At 42.3% G+C, this 19,165-nt stretch overlaps 2 protein-coding genes across 3 annotated transcripts in view; one reads left to right on the top strand and one right to left on the bottom strand.

Annotated features, from left to right (window-relative positions):
* Positions 1–6,076, bottom strand: part of LOC121536563 (lysosome-associated membrane glycoprotein 1) — an 18,572-nt gene extending 12,496 nt beyond the window's left edge. The window contains exon 1 of the mRNA XM_041843940.2: positions 5,730–6,076. Coding sequence (XP_041699874.1) covers positions 5,730–5,787 — 58 coding nt within the window. The 5' untranslated portion in view covers positions 5,788–6,076. The remainder of the gene's footprint in view (positions 1–5,729) is intronic.
* LOC121536564 (T-cell surface glycoprotein CD3 zeta chain) lies at positions 6,043–17,130 on the top strand. Of its 2 annotated transcripts, none has more exons than XM_041843943.1 (7): positions 6,043–6,121; positions 10,934–11,028; positions 12,620–12,664; positions 12,768–12,842; positions 12,976–13,011; positions 13,184–13,243; positions 16,738–17,130. In XM_041843943.1, the coding sequence occupies exons 2-7, from the start codon at positions 10,942–10,944 to the stop codon at positions 16,792–16,794; spliced, it is 360 nt and encodes a 119-aa protein (XP_041699877.1). In that variant the 5' UTR covers positions 6,043–6,121; positions 10,934–10,941; the 3' UTR covers positions 16,795–17,130. The 2 variants fall into 2 exon arrangements, with proteins under 2 accessions (XP_041699877.1, XP_041699876.1); XM_041843942.1 differs by lacking the exon at positions 6,043–6,121 and adding an exon at positions 8,929–9,273.
* The last annotated feature ends 2,035 nt before the right edge of the window (positions 17,131–19,165 follow it).

Raw genomic sequence — 19,165 nt, forward strand, 5'->3', positions numbered from 1 at the left:
CTCTTAATCATGTTGATGCCTTAGCCTGCCTTCATGTACATATCTACCTCATTGATCTGGTACTGGTACTCCCTGTATATAGCTCCATTCTTGTGTATTAATATTTATATACTTTTTTTAAACTCTGCATTGTTTGGAAGGGCTCGTAAGCAAGCATTTCACTGTAAAGTCTATACCTGTTGTATTTGGCGCATGTGACAAATACAATTAGATTTTGAACCAAGGTGAACGAATATATGAGGAAACCTGAAATGTCAAATATTCAGCAACTCTCTGAGGACAATTTAAGTTGATAATAATAATAATAATAATAATAATAATAATAATATGCCATTTAGCAGACGCTTTTATCCAAAGCGACTTAGTCATGCGTGCATACATTTTTGTGTATGGGTGGTCCCGGGGATCGAACCCACTACCTTGGCGTTACAAGCGCCATGCTCTACCAGCTGAGCTACAGAGGACCACGCATAATACATCTTCATGATCAAACCAAGGCGTTTTAACAGCCTTCATCATCAGTTCCCCTGATCTGTTTACTCCTTCCAGTCTTTCTTATCATCCGTTTGTTTGACTATTTGTCTATCACTTTCCCCGATATCTTGACATTTAGGCTACATTCAGGCCCAGTTTGTCCTACAAAGAGAATATTACAAAGACAGGCTGTGAAAATGTAATCGATATCTAATAGCTTGCCTTGGCCTAGCCCAAAAGGCCGGCAGATGACGGTATCGAGTCGTTTCATCTTACCGTCCAAAGGGAATCCATGAAGCCGGCTATACACACGTATCCCTTGTTGACCGGTTCGTGCATAAAACATTCTCCATTCAGGCTGCAAAGGCGTCGATTTCCTCCTTAACTCAATTTAATGGCGAGAAGGCGGGGGGAAAAATGGGGAAAATATGCATACTTTCTTTATGAAACACCATTTTCCACCACCATGCTATGGTGGCTAATGCTACTTCCTGACATTGTACACAGCGTTCAGACCAAAGGTAACCTAACGTAGCAGGTGTAAAAGAAACGCCTGAGCGGAGTTCCCACATCCGGTTTTCATCTGGAAAAGTAAGCTAGGTTGAATTAGCTGTATTCCTGAAAACTGGATGCATCGGGTTGTTGGCAATTCTGCTTAACAATGGACTGATATACTAAACAACAATTGATGGATCAATCCGTTTCAGATGGGGAGGTTCAAGTCCCTAGTGAGATACCATGGGAGAATGGAGTGATGTATTGCGAGAGGAAATTGTAGAATTTATATGATTTATTGGTAAAGATGGGTTGATCTGTGGATGCCAGAAGGGTGGAATTGATGAGTGTTGGAATAGTTATATACACAAATGTACAGTGTAAATGTTTGAGGTCCTCCAATCAGAGGTGAGCGCGGGTGCGGGATCATTGTGTGTTTTGCATGTCGCTATTTATGTTTTGTGGTTTGGCTTCATGTTGTGAGCGGTGTGTGTGCTGTTCCTGGTGGTTATGGGTGTACTCGCCTCCATGCCCGTCCGGACGTCAGGCGGGGCTTGATTTTTCTCGCCCTTGGGCCTTGCCAGCGTCTCGGGTGGGGGGGGCAAGCGCACCCACTGATGGGAGTGGCCATTTGTATTGTATTGTTAAAAATAAAAAATAAATATATATATATATATCTTCTTTTTTTTAAGAGTGGACCAAGAGTAAACAATGGTCCGTGCTATATGATATCCTTGGGACGTCCCTACCCCATTGAAGTTGACATTTAAAATGGTTAGGAAAGGAAATGGTAAGCAAGGGTTTAGGCACAGCTAGAAAAATGAGACATATTTCACTGATGTATAAAGGTGAAGCATCCGCTTGGCGTTTCCACTCATTGAGAGGAAGCCCACTGGCGGGCAGTGGGGGAAGATGGAACGAGATGGATTTTGGCCGACATTCTGCAAATTCTCATCGATGAAACATTTGATCTCAAAACTAGAATCTGTTATGAACAGAGTGGACTAAGTTTTGTAGACTTTACCCGTTGCAAATTATTATTTTTTAAAATCACATTGTTTAGAAGGTGCGCTAAGGCGAATTGAGTTATTGCACACGCCACTTCACAGAGTAAGTGTTCCCTAAGGGAAATATGCAGATGAATGCTAGAACGCGCCAATAGGATCTTGCTAGCTTGTGCTTGGCTCTGCCCACCTCCTTGCTTGTTCCCATTGGAAACGACAAGCTGTGGTCTATCTTGGTTTAGTTATAAAAATCTTTGGTTTAAGCTCCCGAGTGGCGCAGCGGTTTAAGGCACTGCATCGCAGTGCTTGAGGCGTCACTACAAACCCGGGTTCGAACCCAGGCTGTGTCACAACCGGCCGTGACCGGGAGTCCCATAGAGCGGCGCACAATTGGCCCAGTGTCGTCCGGGTTAGGGGAGGGTTTGGCCGGGGGGCTTTACTTGGCTTATCGCGCTCTAGCGACTCCTTGTGGCAGGCTGGGCGCCTGCAGGCTGACTCAGTCGTCAGTTGAACAGTGTTTCCTCCGACACATTAGTGCGGCTGGCTTCTGGGTTAAGCGGGCGGGTGTTAAGAAGGTGTCATTGTACGCTGATGATTCATGTTTTCTTTTAAATCCGCAACTAGAATCCCTCCACAGCCTCAGAGGATCTAGATACATTTTCTAACCTCTCTGGATTACAACCAAATTATGACAAACGTACTATATTACGTATTGGATCACTAAAAAATACAATTTTTACATTACCATGTAGTTTACCAATAAAAATGGTCTGATGGTGATGTGGATATACTCGGAATACATATCCCAAAGGAAATAAATGATCTCACTTCAATAAATTTTAATAGAAAGTTAGCAAAAATAGATTAGATCTTACTACCATGGAAAGGTGGGTGCCTGTCAATTTGTGGAAAAATCACCCTGATTAACTCTTTAGTATTATCCCAGTTTACCTATTTGCTTATGGTCTTGCCTACGCCTAGCGAACAGTTTTTTAAATTATATGAGAAAAAAATATTCAATTTTATTTGGAACGGCAAGCCAGACAAAATGAAAAGGGCATATTTATATAATGAATATGAATTCGGAGGACAGAAATTATTAAATATTAAAGCATTAGACCTATCACTAAAAGCTTCAGTCATACAAAAGTTATACTTAAACCCGAACTGGTTCTCAAGCAAATTAGTAAGATTGTCTCACCCAATGTTCAAGAAAGGCCTTTTTCCCTTTATTCAGATTACAACAACTCATTTCCAGTTATTTGAAAAGGAAATAATCTCCCAAATATCACTATTTCTAAAACAAGCCATAGAAAGTTGGTTGCAATTTCAATTTAATCCTCCAGAAACGACAGAACAAATAATGCAACAAATATTGTGGTTAAATTCAAATATACTAATTGACAAAAAACCTTTATTTTTTGACAGAATGTTTAAAAAAGGTATAATCTTCGTAAATTACATCATCGGTAGGACTGGTGGAGTTGTCGCACATGCAGCTAACAAAAACATATGGAAATGTCTGCTCTACCCAAAATTACAACCAAATAATTGCAGCCTTACCGCAAAAGTGGAAGAGGAAAGTGGAGAAAGTAAGGAACTTGTTTGTCGGCCTTGCATTAAAGAACATAATTGGTTAAGGAAAACTGTGATAAATAAAAAAAGTATATCAGTTTCACTTAAGGACCAAAGGATTGACAGCCGTCCCATATAGATTGCAAAATAGTTGGGAAGAGATCTTTGACGTACCGATCCCATGGCATAGCGTTTATGAACTGACACGCAAAACGACACCGGATTCAAAAATTAGAATCTTTCAATTTAAATTATTATATAAAATTCTTGCTACCAATAGAATGTTATTTATATGGGGGATACAATCTTCCCAGCTCTGCAGATTTTGCTGTGAAGAGACAGAATCATTAGATCATTTGTTTTGGTTCTGTCCATTTGTAGCTTGTTTTTTGGACACAGGTCCAGGAATGGCTAAAGGATTGCAATATTTACCTGGAACTAACCTTGCAGATAGCATTACTGGGTGATCTGAAAAGTCATAGTCAATCAATCAATAATATAATAATACTTTTAGCAAAAATGTTTATTTTTAATTCACAATCTGTAGAAGCAATGAGAATAGAAAGGTTCAGAACTTTTGTAAAACATCACAGTACGGTTGAAATATATATGGCAAATAGAAATCCTATATGGATGGTGTTAAGAGATAGATGGGAGGTATTGAATAGAGTTGAAGGATGGGACTAATAACAAATAACAACAAATAATAAAAAAGATAGGTAATAATGTAAGCATACTGTGTCCATAATAAGTATATAGGTTGTATGTTGGGAGCTTTTGGGAAAGAGCACAGTTAGAAAGATATGGCATATAGAAGCAAACCGGATGGACATCATGAAAATGATCGGAGAGGTTGAGAGTAGAAGTTCAGGAGCAAAAAAAATGTGTTTTATATATAATTATTGTAAAATTAACTCTGTCCATAAGGTGTAGATAGTAAGTATAGATCGGAAGTAGAGGCCTGGGCATTGTTGTTCACTAATTTACTCCAAGTAGGGAAAGGATGGCGGGGTTGAAAAGTAATAAAGGGGAGTATATAAAAAACATGGGGGATTGGAAGTGATGCAGACAATTACATTGATAGAAGATACAATCTATCTGCAATATTAAGCTGATCCATCCCCCCCAATAAAAAAAAAGAAAAAAAAAAAGCGTGGTTTGGCCGGTCATGTTTTGGAGGACGCATGACTCGGCCTTCGCCTCTCCCGAGCATTTTGGGGAGTTGCAGCGATGAGACAAGATCATAATTGGGGAGAAAAAAATATATATAAATATAAATAAATTGGTATAGGGTTGCTACCCGATTGGCTGAACGCAATATGCAACATCCGGGTATAGCCTTTGGCCAATCTAACATGGTGGTGAAAAAGGGTGTTCCATAAAGAAACCAGGCATATTTTAATTTTTTTCACCTTCTCGACAAAGAAATCAACACCTTTGCAGCCTGAATGTATGAACCGGTCCATGGGGTGTATGAGTGCATGGCCGGCTGCGTGGATTCCCTTTGGAGGGTAAAATGAAACGACTCAATATCGCCATCTGCTGGCCTTTGGGCTAGCCTTGGCATACTCAATACATGACCACCAGCTTCTAGCCCAAAGCACAAAACGAAATAGGTTACTCGCCAAGAAACAAGCAGAGAATGTAAACTAAACAACTATGAGTGCAATGACATCAATAAATGATAGACAGAAACATAATAGCCTGTTGTTTTTTTATCACTAGGCACAGCGCTTTTGAGATCACGTGAGGGGCCCATTGCACAACAGCCAACCTGCACCTCTTGACCTGCCGATCTAGCTTCAGTCTGCCACGCAAGAGTGCCACTAAGCAAGAAAAACAACTCGGTCTAGTCCCGCATCGACCTGTAATATATAATCTAAGGCAGAAATGCAAGTCATCTGGAAAACGTACAACCATGTTTATATACCTGTAATGAAACTGGCAGGGAGCAAGTCTCGAACCCTCAACCTTCTAGCCCGAAGTCCAGCGCACCATCGACTATGCCCCAAAAGCATGTTTCCGTGGCAGAGTCGATATCCGCGCTTATAAACCCAGGGTCGTTACATAACCATCATGCGAGATAAAAATAGGTTGAGGACCGAATTCTGGTGTATGAGCTACTCTTTCTAGATTTATGGCGTTGTATTTATTGCGTCCATCCAGCATCAACATACTCACCTAAAAGCGCGATGAATGCCACGGACAAAGGTTGTTTGCGGCTATGTTGTTGTGTCATATTTCTGTTCGGTTGTTTGCCAAGGCAAGGGGCGAATCACAACAACATGCACACGACCCAGCGATAGGAACGAAGGACTGTCAGCGAGCTGGCTTCACAAGCAACAACGCTCTCTCTGCTGCCGCGAGCCAGAATCCTCTCGAAACAAATCTTCGGAAATGTGTCCTTTTCCTGTAGTGTTGTTTGCTCTTTTTGAATCAGTTGGTGCTGATTAAATTGGTCTTCTTTGAGTGTCTGGATCGTCAAATCCCACTGATGATTTCTGCTCTCTGCACCAGGAAGACGTGACAACGGTCATGTGATCGAGAGTTTAAGAACCGCCCAGAATAATCACGTGAGTGGGGATTCGTTGACGTTGAACAGCTGTGGGGTTACAGATATCAGCACGTTAACATTAACTGGACTTTTTGTGATGGGCATCCAGAAACAGTTTTGTATTTATTTTAACATTTTCTACATGTAAAGAGATTATGGCAAGATATTTGTATGTTTATTTTTGATTAATATTCTTGATGACTTTTGTTTATTATGGGAGAATGTACTGTTCGGTTTAAGGATAAAGGAAAACAATTTTACCTCCAAAATGTAATTGTGCTAATGATAGAATTTCATATTCATACACTCTTCCTTGTTTTTTTATTAGGAGTTCGAGCAGTACATTAAGATCATTCTACATTCTTCAAATAAAAAAGCTGTAAAAAAATTCAATACATGTGTGTCTTAAAGGGAAACTTCGGGATATTTGTCAATGAAGCCCTTTATCTACTTCCCCAGAGTCAGATGAACTCATGGATACCATTTTTATGTCTCTGCATCGAGTATGAAGGAAGTTAGAGGTAACCAATGCGAAACCAATGCTTACTAGCGTTAGCACAATGACTCGAAGTCTATGGTATCTACTAGCATGCTAGCAGTTACCATAGACTTCCTTGTATATAACTGCCTTAATTTTGCTGGACCCCAGGAAGAGTAGCCACTGCCTTGGCAGCAGCTAATGGGGATCCATAATAAATACAAAAACAAACGCTAGTTAGCAACTTCCTTCACACTGCACGAAGAGACCTAAAAATGGCATCCACGAATTCATCTGACTATGGGGAAGTAGATAAAGGGCTTCATTGCCAAAATCCTGAAGTATCCCTTTAAGGCCTTTGTATAATCTCTAATTTGTTGTACCCCCTAGCATATAACATATATGTTGTTCTTGTTTGTCTGTTTGTATATATATATATATATATACTTTTTTAAAAGATAACAGCTGTGGAGTTACAGTAAAGTTGAAAACAATGTTGCACTGAAGATTACAAGTGGCACATTCTGGATTTCTATTTTTGGTCGAGGAAGTAGCCTCGTTGTAATAACAATGATACAGTTTTCTCGAAATACAAAAAGTAAAGAAAAAATAACATCTTATTCGTTTTGAAAGCAGGTGTACGCAAAACTGTGGCCCCAGGCCTACTTCCTCACTCTCTCTTCACTTCGCTTTTGAAGACCATTTTCCCTCATCATTCATCCTTCCATAGTCAGATGATGCCAGACGGGCATTTCACACAGGGATGTCAAAAGGCTTTCTCGTCCCCTTGTTATTTACCCCCTCCTTCACCTTAATTAGGCCTATTGACGAGTCCATCTGCAACCACAAACCTCCATTCTGGTCTCCTTTAAGTCTATAGTATTTAAAAACAGGGATGAGAAAAGACTGAAATACTCCGGTCACACACAGGTTAAGATAGCTTGGCTTGCCAGAGTCCAACGTCAAGATGGCGTTGTCTTGTGGTAATGAGCAATTTCACAGGGTCATCATTGCACCACAACCACCGTAACATATAGGCAACTTGGAAACTCAGAAATGTCCGACTTGGAAACTCATTGTAGAAAGATGAGCTCCGAATGAGTAAAGAGGCATATAACTACTAAGATAATGTCACCTGTTGATATCAATGGTACACCTTAGAGAGTTCAAGTTATTCTGTACCATAGCTTTGAAACGTGATGATAATTTTATATCCTTGCTCACTGTCCACAATACTCAAATCAAATCAAATCCAATTTTATTGGCCACATGCGCCGAATACAACAGGTGCAGACATTACAGTGAAATGCTTACTTACAGCCCTTAACCAACAGTGCATTTATTTTTAATAAAAAAGTAAAATAAAACAACAACAAAAAAGTGTTGAGAAAAAAATAGCAGAAGTAAAATAAAATAACAGTAGGGAGGCTATATGTACAGGGGGTACCGGTACAGAGTCAATGTGTGGGGGCACCAGTTAATCGAGGTAATTTAGGTAATATGTACATGTGGGTAGAGTTAAAGTGACTATGCATAAATAATAAACAGAGTAGCAGCAGCGTAAAAGAGGGGGATGGGGTGGGGGTGGGGGGGCAGTGCAAATAGTCTCGATGGTGCAGCTGTATAACTTTTTGAGGATCTGAGGACCCATGCCAAATCTTTTCAGTCTCCTGAGGGGGAATAGGCTTTGTCGTGCCCTCTTCACGACTGTCTTGGTGTGTTTGGACCATGATAGTTCATTGGTGATGTGGACACCAAGGAACTTGAAGCTCTCAACCTGTTCCACTACAGCCCCGTGGATGAGAATGGGGGCGTGCTCAGTCCTCTTTTTTCCCCTGTAGTCCACAATCATCTCCTTTGTCTTGGTCACGTTGAGGGAGAGGTTGTTGTACTGGAGCTGGCACTTGGCAGTGGTGGGGGAGATTACGCGTCTTTCTGACGTGACCCTTTGGGCTGTAACAACAGGAGCCAAATCTAGGCTCCTGCAGGTCTAACCATCAGGTTGTGTCAATAATCACAGTAACACTTACCCTCTTCTTTACTATTGCTGGAGGAAGCATACAGTTTCTTTAGAAGATGTATATTTTCCAATTACTCATGACACCGTAAAAGAACAGAGACCATGGCCTTTGAACTAATGTCATTTCTATTATCTGATTTTAGATTCATAGACAGTCTGTTGTTCAAGCATGAAAACTGTAACAAATGGAGAGACAGCCTACTGAACCTACACTGTGGATAAACACATCCTAACAGAAAAGGGGATAGATACATTTACATTTTAGTATTTTATTAGACTCTGTCAGAGAATGATGGTTAGAGCGAGGAAGTGACACAGATAAATAGAGGGGGGAAACTGAGAAAGAAAAAGACAAGTAGATATGCTTAGGAAGGAAGACGATGCTTAGAGAGATAGAGAGAATGACAGAAAGAGAGAGAGGGGGCATAAACATTAGTGTCAGTGCGGCCACTTCCTGTCATCAGCGAGAGAGAGAGAGTGTGAAAGAGAGAGAGGGAGGAAGAGCTAGAAAGAGATAAACCAAGAGAGCCCTCCAGAGCCACCACCATCATTCACCCCAGGACAGAAGGAGAGGTATCAGGTTTCCACAGAGCGAAAGAGAGGGAGAAGGGGAGAATGACTGTTCCATGGAGGACAGGTGTTGTGGTGATGCTGAAGCTTGTGTCTTCTGTAGGTAAGTGCCAACCCAGCCGTACTGTGGGAGTCACTTACTAGCCATGGTGGAACAGACAGAAATGGCGATACCATCAAAACGGAGGTGTTTCATCAGAATTTAGTGTCAGGGTTAAGGTTAGGGCAATGGTTCGTTAAAGTTCGTTAAAGTGTCTGTTTGGTTAGAAAGTTTTGACTTCTGTGCTTTCTAGTGTGGCCAGATAGTACGTTTTCTATACTACCGTGTATTATTTCCTGTCCAACGACCTAGATTTGTACTCTCCCACCATCACCACCTTCACCTCGTTTCCTACCCAGAGCACAGGTGGCTGGTGGTACCTTGATTTGGGAGGACGGGATCATAGTAATGGCTGGAACGGAATACATGGAATCAGTGGTGTGTATTCATGGATGCCAAGGGAAGCCAGGCGACCCAAACAAATTGACAAAGAAAAAAAGAAAACATTCGCAAGAGGCTGAATGTATCTCACCAGAGAAGGATTCAGAGCAAGCGAAATAGTGCCCCTCTGTCTCCGTATGTGTAGGCCATCTATCTGATGCTGTCTGGTCCAAATATGACATTGTTGCCGCCCGTAGCATTGAGGGCAAGGGAAGCCAGCAAGCTTTTGGCCTCCCTTGATAAAAAAAGAAATAAAATAATAGCCAATCAGCGTTGAGCTAAACTGAGTGAGCTCAACTGTGAATTGGCCTGGCGCACCAAAAAAAAAAAGTGTCAAGGCAAGCCTGTTTGGATTTGGCTACACTCATCGCATCAAGAGCATATGTCACTAACAGAAACTCGTTATGCATCTCGTTGTGTAGTTGTCCTCCGGTGGCTAGCTAGCTAGCTAGCCAAAATTGTCCCTTTCCTAAATTTGCCATGGATGGAGATAGGGATTTGGACTTGTGGTTTTACTTAATTCTCCTTACTGGCCAATGATTATAACGGCGATTCTGATCCAACAATAAATTCATACATTGTGCCCCTGGCCTGAGAGAATGGAAGTTCAATATGTAGCTAGATGTAGAAGGCTAATGTTAACTAGCTAACGTTGCCCATGAAAGGAAGTTAGTCTAGCGAGCAAGCTTTTTAGCCAGGTAGCCTAGGACAACAAAAAATGAAACCGTGTACCGTATGACAGAGTTTTTTTCACAACATGTTTTTTCTACTTGCAATAATGCGAGAGAGAGAGAGAGAGACAGTGTTCAGTATCTAGTTCAGTATCCATGCACCTGTTCTTCTAGTTCAGTATCCATGCACCTGTTCAACTGACTGTTTATTTAAGCAATAAGGCACAAGGGGGTGTTATATGGCCAATATACCACAGGCTAAGGGCTGTTCTTAAGCACGACGCAACAGAGAGTGCCTGGATACAGACCTTAGCCGTGGTATATTGGCCATATACCACAAACCCCCGAGGTGCCTTATTGCTATTATAAACTGGTTACCAACATAATTAGAGCAGTAAAAATACATGTTTTGGCATACCCGTGGTATACGGTCTGATATACCACGGCTGTTAGCCAATCAGCATTCAGGGTTCGAACCACCCAGTTTATAATTATATATTATACCCCCCCTCTTCCTCTACACTCATCTTGTGTTTGAATGACTGACTCTGTGCTCGTCTGTGTGCCCTGTCTGTGTTTTAATGACTCTTCGTCTTCTGTGTGGCCTGTAGAGGCTTCAATGACTGAACCGGTCATCTGCTACATACTGGACGGAATCCTGCTCCTCTACTGCATCATCACCACCGCACTCTTCTTCGGAGCCAAGGTGGGTCACAATACAGATTGTATACCGCTGGTCAGGAACTAGTTATTCAAGTGTATACAGTGGGGGTGAGTTTGTACACGGGTAATTACAGAGGTGTGTTCCCGTAAAATTAAATACTGTGAGAGGATGTATTATAGATACTGTACATGGATATAGAAGAGAGTCACTATCTCCCTGTCTCTGCTTTCCCCTCTCTCATTATCTCTCATGATCTCTCGCTCATGATCTCTCGCTCTCATCTCTTTCTCATGATATCTCTCTCTCATCTCTCTCTCATTATCTCTCTCATCTCTCTCATTATCTCTCTCCTCTCTCTCTCCTCTCTCTCATCTCTCTGTCATTATCTCTCTCATCTCTCTCTCATCTCTCTCTCATCTCTCTCTCTCATCTCTCTCGCTCATCTCTCTCTCTCTCTCTCGCTCTCTCTCTCTCTCTCTCTCTCATGATCTCTCTCTCATTATCTTTCTCTCATGATCTCCCATCTCTCTCTCTCATTCTCTCTCTCTCATGATCTCTCATCTCTCTCTCCTCTCTCATTATCTCTCTCTCATCATCTCTCTCTCTCATCTCTCTCTCATGATCTCTCTCTCTCATGATCTCTCGCTCATCTCTCTCTCTCATGATCTCGCTCATCTCTCTCTCATTATCTCTCTCCTCTCTCTCTCTCCTCTCTGTCATTATCTCTCTCATATCTCTCTCATCTCTCACTCATCTCTCTCTCATGATCTCTCTCTCTCTCTCATCTCTCTCATGATCTCTCTCATCTCTCTCTGATCTCTCTCATCTCTCTGTCATTATCTCTCTCATCTCTCTCTCATCTCTCTCTCATTATCTCTCTCATCTCTCTCTCTCTCATCTCTCTCGCTCATCTCTCTCTCTCTCTCTCGCTCTCTCTCTCTCTCTCTCTCTCTCTCTCTCTCTCTCTCTCTCTCTCTCATGATCTCTCTCTCATTATCTTTCTCTCATGATCTCCCATCTCTCTCTCTCATTCTCTCTCTCTCATGATCTCTCACCTCTCTCTCCTCTCTCATTATCTCTCTCTCATCATCTCTCTCTCTCATCTCTCTCTCATGATCTCTCTCACCTCATGATCTCTCGCTCATCTCTCTCTCTCATGATCTCTCTCTCATGATCTCGCTCATCTCTCTCTCATTATCTCTCTCCTCTCTCTCTCTCCTCTCTGTCATTATCTCTCTCATATCTCTCTCATCTCTCTCTCATGATCTCTCTCTCTCTCTCTCATCTCTCTCATGATCTCTCTCTCATGATCTCTCTCATGATCTCTCTCTCATTATCTCTCTCATATCTCTCTCATTATCTCTCTCATCTCTCTCTGATCTCTCTCCCCTCTCTCTCTCCTCTCTCATTATCTCTCATCTCTCTCCTCTCTCTCATGATCTCTCTCTCATCATCTCTCTCTCATGATCTCTCTCTCTCTCTCATTACCTCTCTCTCTCATGATCTCTCTCTCATAATCTCTCTCATCATCTCTCTCTCATCTCTCTCTCAAGAGCTCTCTCTCTCATCTCTCTCTCATGATCTCTCTCTCTCAAGATCTCTCTCTCATCTCTCTCTCTGTCTTTGTCTGTAGTTGTGCAAGTCTTCACCTGAACCCAAAGAGGACTCCACCCATGCAGTGAGTTCCCTACAATGACCCATACCTTTCAATGTGTGTGTGTGTGTGTGGCATCATGGACATGACATGGTACTAACATTCTGAATAAATGTATTTTTTTAAGGAGCTCCAGCCAGGTGCTAATGCTGACGACTTGGAGAATCTGAGGACTGACCAACAGTCTGCAGCTACTAGACGGGTGAGTGAGTGAGTGAGTGAGTGGACAATTATGGCTGGTGTGTGAGAGAGGCCTTGTTCCAATTCCGTGTCCAGATATCCGTGAACCCGCATAGTCTTGCTAATGTGTTTATGTTTGTGGTTTCCCCTCTCAGAAGCGCAAACAGGAAGCTAGTAGCGACACATACCAGGTAAGGACTTCTCTTTATACCACAAGCTTATTAGCGTGCTGAGACGTTGCAGAACACTGTGACCCTGAATGCAGCCAGTGTTTTGGATAGGTTCCTCCACTTCTGCAAGCCTTCCAGGAGCTCTTAATATATTAAATGACCAATACCATTAAACTTGTATTTTGTTCTCTAGGCCCTCCAGAAGGAAGATGACGGGAGTGATGCTTACCAGGTGATCATGTCCAAGGGAAGGGTAAGAGTCCGTCTGGTCTCTCACATGGAACATGACGTTCAGGAAATAACTCCTCCTGTGCATAGTCATGTCAACTATGTATCAACATGTGACATAGAAGATTGAAAAAGTCAGGGGAGTGTATGTACAGTGAGGGAAAAAAGTATTTGATCCCCTGCTGATTTTGTACGTTTGCCCACTGACAAAGACATGATCAGTCTATAATTTTAATGGTAGGTTTATTTGAACAGTGAGAGACAGAATAACAACAAACAATCACAGAGAAACGCATGTCAAAATATTATAAATTGATTTGCATTTTAATGAGGGAAATAAGTATTTGACCCCTCTGCAAAACATGACTTAGTACTTGGTGGCAAAACCCTTGTTGGCAATCACAGAGGTCAGACGTTTCTTGTAGTTGGCCACCAGGTTTGCACACATCTCAGGAGGGATTTTGTCCCAGTCCTCTTTGCAGATCTTCTCCAAGTCATTAAGGTTTCGAGCCTGACGTTTTGGCAACTCAAACCTTCAGCTCCACAGATTTACTATGGGATGAAGGTCTGGAGACTGGCTAGGCCACTCCAGGACCTTAATGTGCTTCTTCTTGAGCCACTCCTTTGTTGCCTTGGCCGTGTGTTTTGGGTCATTGTCATGCTGGAATACCCATCCACAACCCATTTTCAATGCCCTGGCTGAGGGAAGGAGGTTCTCACCCAAGATTTGACAGTACATGGCGCCGGCCATCGTCCCTTTGATGCGGTGAAGTTGTCCTGTCCCCTTAGCAGAAAAACATCCCCAAAGCATGATGTTTCCACCTCCATGTTTGACGGTGGGGATGGTGTTCTTGGGGTCATAGGCAGCATTCCTCCTCCTCCAAACACGGCGAGTTGAGTTGATGCCAAAGAGCTCGATTTTGGTCTCATCTGACCACAACACTTTCACCCAGTTCTCCTCTGAATCATTCAGATATTCATTGGCAAACTTCAGACGGGCCTGTATATGTGCTTTCTAGAGCAGGGGGACCTTGCAGGCACTGCAGGATTTCAGTCCTTCACGGCGTAGTGTGTTACCAATTGTTTTCTTGGTGACTATGGTCCCAGCTGCCTTGAGATCATTGACAAGATCCTCCCGTGTAGTTCTGGGCTGATTCCTCACCGTTCTCATGATCATTGCAACTCCACGAGGTGAGATCTTGCATGGAGCCCCAGGCCGAGGGAGATTGACAGTTCTTCCATTTGCGAATAATCGCACCAACTGTTTTCACCTTCTCACCAAGCTGCTTGGCGATGGTCTTGTAGCCCATTCCAGCCTTGTGTAGGTCTACAATCTTGTCCCTGACATCCTTGGCGAGCTCTTTGGTCTTGGCCATGGTGGAGAGTTTTGAATCTGATTGATTGATTGCTTCTGTGGACAGGTGTATTTTATACAGGTAACAAACTTAGATTAGGAGCACTCCCTTTAAGAGTGTGCTCCTAATCTCAGCTCGTTACCTGTATAAAAGACACCTGGGAGCCAGAAATCTTTCTGATTGAGAGGGGGTCAAATACTTATTTCCCTAATTAAAATGCAAATCAATTTATAACATTTTTTACATGCGTTTCTCTGGATTGTTTTGTTGTTATTCTGTCTCTCACTGTTCAAATAAACCTACCATTAAAATTATAGACTGATCATTTCTTTGTCAGTGGGCAAATGTACAAAATCAGCAGGGGATCAAATACTTTTTTCCCTCACTGTATAGGTTATTTATGTACATTTGAGAGTTGGAAAGATGAAATCTCCACTCCGTGGAGTGTGGATAGTCATCAGGGTGTCATAACACTGCTATCAAACCTACATGAGTAAGGGAAGACAAAACTAGGGCGACTCAAGTGAAATGTTGTCCAACATCTGTACAGTCGTGGTCAAAAGTTTGGAGAATGACACAAATATTAATTTTCACAAAGTCTGCTGCCTCAGTTTTTATGATGTACATTTGCATATACTCCAGAATGTTATGAAGAGTGCAAAAGTCCCTCTTTGCCATGAAAATGAACTTAATCCCCAAAAAACATTTCCACTACATTTCAGCCCTGCCACAAAAGGACCAGCTGACATCATGTCAGTGATTCTCTTGTTAACACAGGTGAGAGTGTTGACGAGGACAAGGCTGGAGATCACTCTGTCATGCTGATTGAGTTAGAATAACAGACTGGAAGCTTTAAAAGGAGGGTGGTGCTTGAAATCATTGTTCTTCCTCTGTTAACCATGGTTACCTGCAAGGAAACACATGCCGTCATCATTGCTTTGCACAAAAAGGGCTTCACAGGCATGGATATTGCTGCTAGTAAGATTGCACCTAAATCAACCATTTATCGGATCATCAAGAACTTCAAGGAGAGAGGTTCAATTGTTGTGAAGAAGGCTTCAGGACGCCCAAGAAAGTCCAGCAAGCGCCAGGACCGTCTCCTAAAGTTGATTCAGCTGCGGGATCGGGGCACCACCAGTGCAGAGCTTGCTCAGGAATGGCAGCAGGCAGGTGTGAGTGCATCTGCACGCACAGTGAGGCGAAGACTTTTGGAGGATGGCCTGGTGTCAAGAAGGGCAGCGAGGAAGTCACTTCTCTCCAGGAAAAACATCAGGGACAGACTGATATTCTGCAAAAGGTACAGGGATTGGACTGCTGAGGACTGGGGTAAAGTCATTTTCTCTGATGAATCCTCTTTCCGGTTGTTTGGGGCATCCGGAAAACACCTTGTCCGGAGAACACAAGGTGAGCGCTACCATCAGTCCTGTGTCATGCCAACAGTAAAGCATCCTGAGACCATTCATGTGTGGGATTGCTTCTCAGCCAAGGGAGTGGGCTCACTCACAATTTTGCCTTAGAACACAGCCATGAATAAAGAATGGTACCAACACATCCTCCGAGAGCAACTTCTCCCAACCATCCAAGAACAGTTTGGTGACGAACAATGCCTTTTCCAGCATGATGGAGCACCTTGCCATAATGCAAAAGTGATAACTAAGTGGCTCGGGGAACAAAACATCAACATTTTGGGTCAATGGCCAGGAAACTCCCCAGACCTTAATCCCATTGAGAACTTGTGGTCAATCCTCAAGAGGCGGGTGGACAAACAAAAACCCACAAATTCGGACAAACTCCAAGCATTGATTATGCAAGAATGGGCTGCCATCGGTCAGGATGTGGCCCAGAAGTTAATTGACAGCATGCCAGGATGGATTGCAGAGGTCTTGAAAAAGAAGGGTCAACACTGCAAATATTGACTCTTTGCATAAACTTAATGTAATCGTCAATAAAAGCCTTTGACACTTATGGAATGCTTGTAATTATACTTCAGTATACCATAGTAACATCTGACAAAAATATCTAAAAACACTGAAGCAGCAAACTTTGTGAAGACCAATACTTGTGTCATTCTCAAAACTTTTCACCACGACTGTAGAATAACTCTAAGGATATTAATCTACCTACACTTCCTTCCTTCCTGGTTCTCTCCTCACATGCTCGCTAGAAAGAAGAAAAAGAAGCCTCTCAGAGATCCAGACCCGGCCCACTGCCTCCACACTGATCTTACCCAGTCTGCCCTGCACTGATCCAATCTCTGAAGAGTACCTTCTAGACTATTTTCTGACTTCTATGTGTATAGCAGTCTTCTACTCCTGAGCTCAACTCCCTGGCCTGGTATTGCATTACATTTACATTTTAGTCATTTAGCAGACGCTCTTATCCAGAGCGACTTACAGTTAGCTATTGCATGTTACAACTCAGCAGAAAAGTGTGCATGTCTTGTCAATGTGTATTATCATGTCATTTGTTAAGTTCATTAATGGCTTTTTGTGCCCTCTAAGGCTGTATGTGGTAATGTCAACATTATGACCGTAATAAAAGACAGTGCACATTCCAATGTTAAAACACTTGGAAAATGGTTTAATGATGTTTACAACAAAAGAGAACTGTACAGTTACAGTAAAATATTATATATATATATATATATATATATATATATATATATTTTAAAAAATACAGCAGACAAATACATCAAATCTACCATGTATCCTGATTCACATCCTGAAAATGGGGGGGTTGTAGTCGGATATGAGGCATGTGTCCCCGTGGCAACAGTGAACAGTGTTCTAGTCCATAGTGTAACGGTGGAACCGCGCGTCACAACGACAGCATGGCTCCCAGAGTTCTAGAGTGACAGACAGAAAGCTACAGAGTCAGAGGATACAGGGGACACCTTCCTTTAGTTTAGCCCAAGCTTGGTTTACAGAGGGAGAATTACCAATGATTTTACAGAATGCATTTCTCTCAAAAATCCACAAACAGAAGTAATATTTACAAGTTTGCCTTTTGTTTTTATTGTATTTTTTCTGCTCGTTTTTTAAAACCATGGTCACTTGGGCTGTGTTAACTGATATAATCATACACAGAATGTTTTACACACCCCAAAACATACAAAAATACTATATCTTTAAATCTACCAAGAGTAAGACAGTTCTGCAATTAGTTCCATGCTGTGAGAGAAAAAGATCGATACACCAAACAGACGAGAAGTTTTAAAAACAACAGACTTTTTTCCATTTACGTTTCTCAGAAATATACCAAAATATACATCTAAGCTTTGGAATTACTGAGGCTAGGGCTAAAGCCAGTGTTTGGTTTGTCTCTTAATACACAAGCTGCAGGGTGAGAGGAACAGGAAGAGAGAGAGAGTGACAAGACAGAGAGAGTTATCTTTGGTATCTGCATTTGTCAAACGTTAAATATTTGGATATTTTTGCTTTGGGAATAGCGCTTGTGAGATCCTACAACTCCCCACTTGGAATAAAGCATCAAACAAAGTTTCCCTGGGACTCCATTGACCAAAGGGCTTAGCCAATCGGACACAGGCCATTTAGAGTGAAGGACCATGATGCATAGTGTCACAGCGGGAGAGAGAATCGAGAGAGACACACAGTGAAAGAAATGAGGGAGGGAAAGTAAGAAAGAAAACAGTGGAGAGAGAGAGACAGAACCATATAATTTGTATCCTAGAGACAATGTATGCTGGCAACTACAATACACAATACACAGACAGGGAGCCAGACAGACACACTGTATCCAAGATGCAGAAACAGTGTATTTTCGAGAAAGTCTTTGAGACGGAAAAGGTGTGTCCTAGCAACAGTCCCGGAGACAGACAGACGGAGACTGACAGAAACAGTGACTCCTGAGCATTTACAGTGTGCACAGGATCCACCCTCAATGTGTATTAACAAACATCACCCAGCCACCATGGATTGGATAATTGATCTGTCCATCAGAGAACCCCACTTTGCCCCTCCAAACTCTACCTATCCTCACCCACAGGCCCTGCTACAGGTGCCAGTTGTGTCCGCGGAGCACACACACACAGCTCTGCCATACAGGCGTATCGACATTACAGGTGCTCAGGGAAGAGCGTGTGTGAGCACAGCTGCATGTCTGTCTCGTGGGATGATGAGGCAGAGAGGGGTAAGAGATGGTGTAGTCCATATACAATCACTTTAGAAGTCTTTGGTTAACATTACCACAGGAAAGACAGTGCAGCGAGGCAGAGCACCACCAGGTGAGTAGACACACACCAACATCTACATTTAGAATCTAAATCAGAATAAAATAGAACATGATTGTCAAATCATAGAACACAGAATAGGGGTGGGATAAATCAAGTACATACTACTAAAAACTGAAATGTGGATTATAATAGGAGGTAATTGGAGGTGGAGGTGTGAGAGGCCACTGTGTGTTTAGTGTGAGTGATGATGATGATGATGATGATGATGATGATGATGCTCTTCTTGTAAAAAATAAAGAAAAGCAGACATTCTTGAGTGTTGGCGTGTGTCATGTCTCCCCCCGGTGGCAGCAGCTGTCATGACACTCTGTACTCTTAAAACAGACACCTGCCGGCTTCT

Source organism: Coregonus clupeaformis, chromosome 23 (assembly GCF_020615455.1).
Source record: "Coregonus clupeaformis isolate EN_2021a chromosome 23, ASM2061545v1, whole genome shotgun sequence".
In the NCBI taxonomy this organism is placed as follows: Eukaryota; Metazoa; Chordata; class Actinopteri; order Salmoniformes; family Salmonidae; genus Coregonus; species Coregonus clupeaformis.

Excerpts from the sequence above, each read along its gene's own strand:
- LOC121536564 (XM_041843942.1), top strand. The coding sequence starts at position 9,216 with ATGACTGTTCCATGGAGGACAGGTGTTGTGGTGATGCTGAAGCTTGTG. Across the intron at positions 9,274-10,933 it reads GAAGCTTGTGTCTTCTGTAG|AGGCTTCAATGACTGAACCG; the intron begins GTAAGTGCCAAC and ends TGTGGCCTGTAG. Across the intron at positions 12,843-12,975 it reads AGTCTGCAGCTACTAGACGG|AAGCGCAAACAGGAAGCTAG; the intron begins GTGAGTGAGTGA and ends TTCCCCTCTCAG.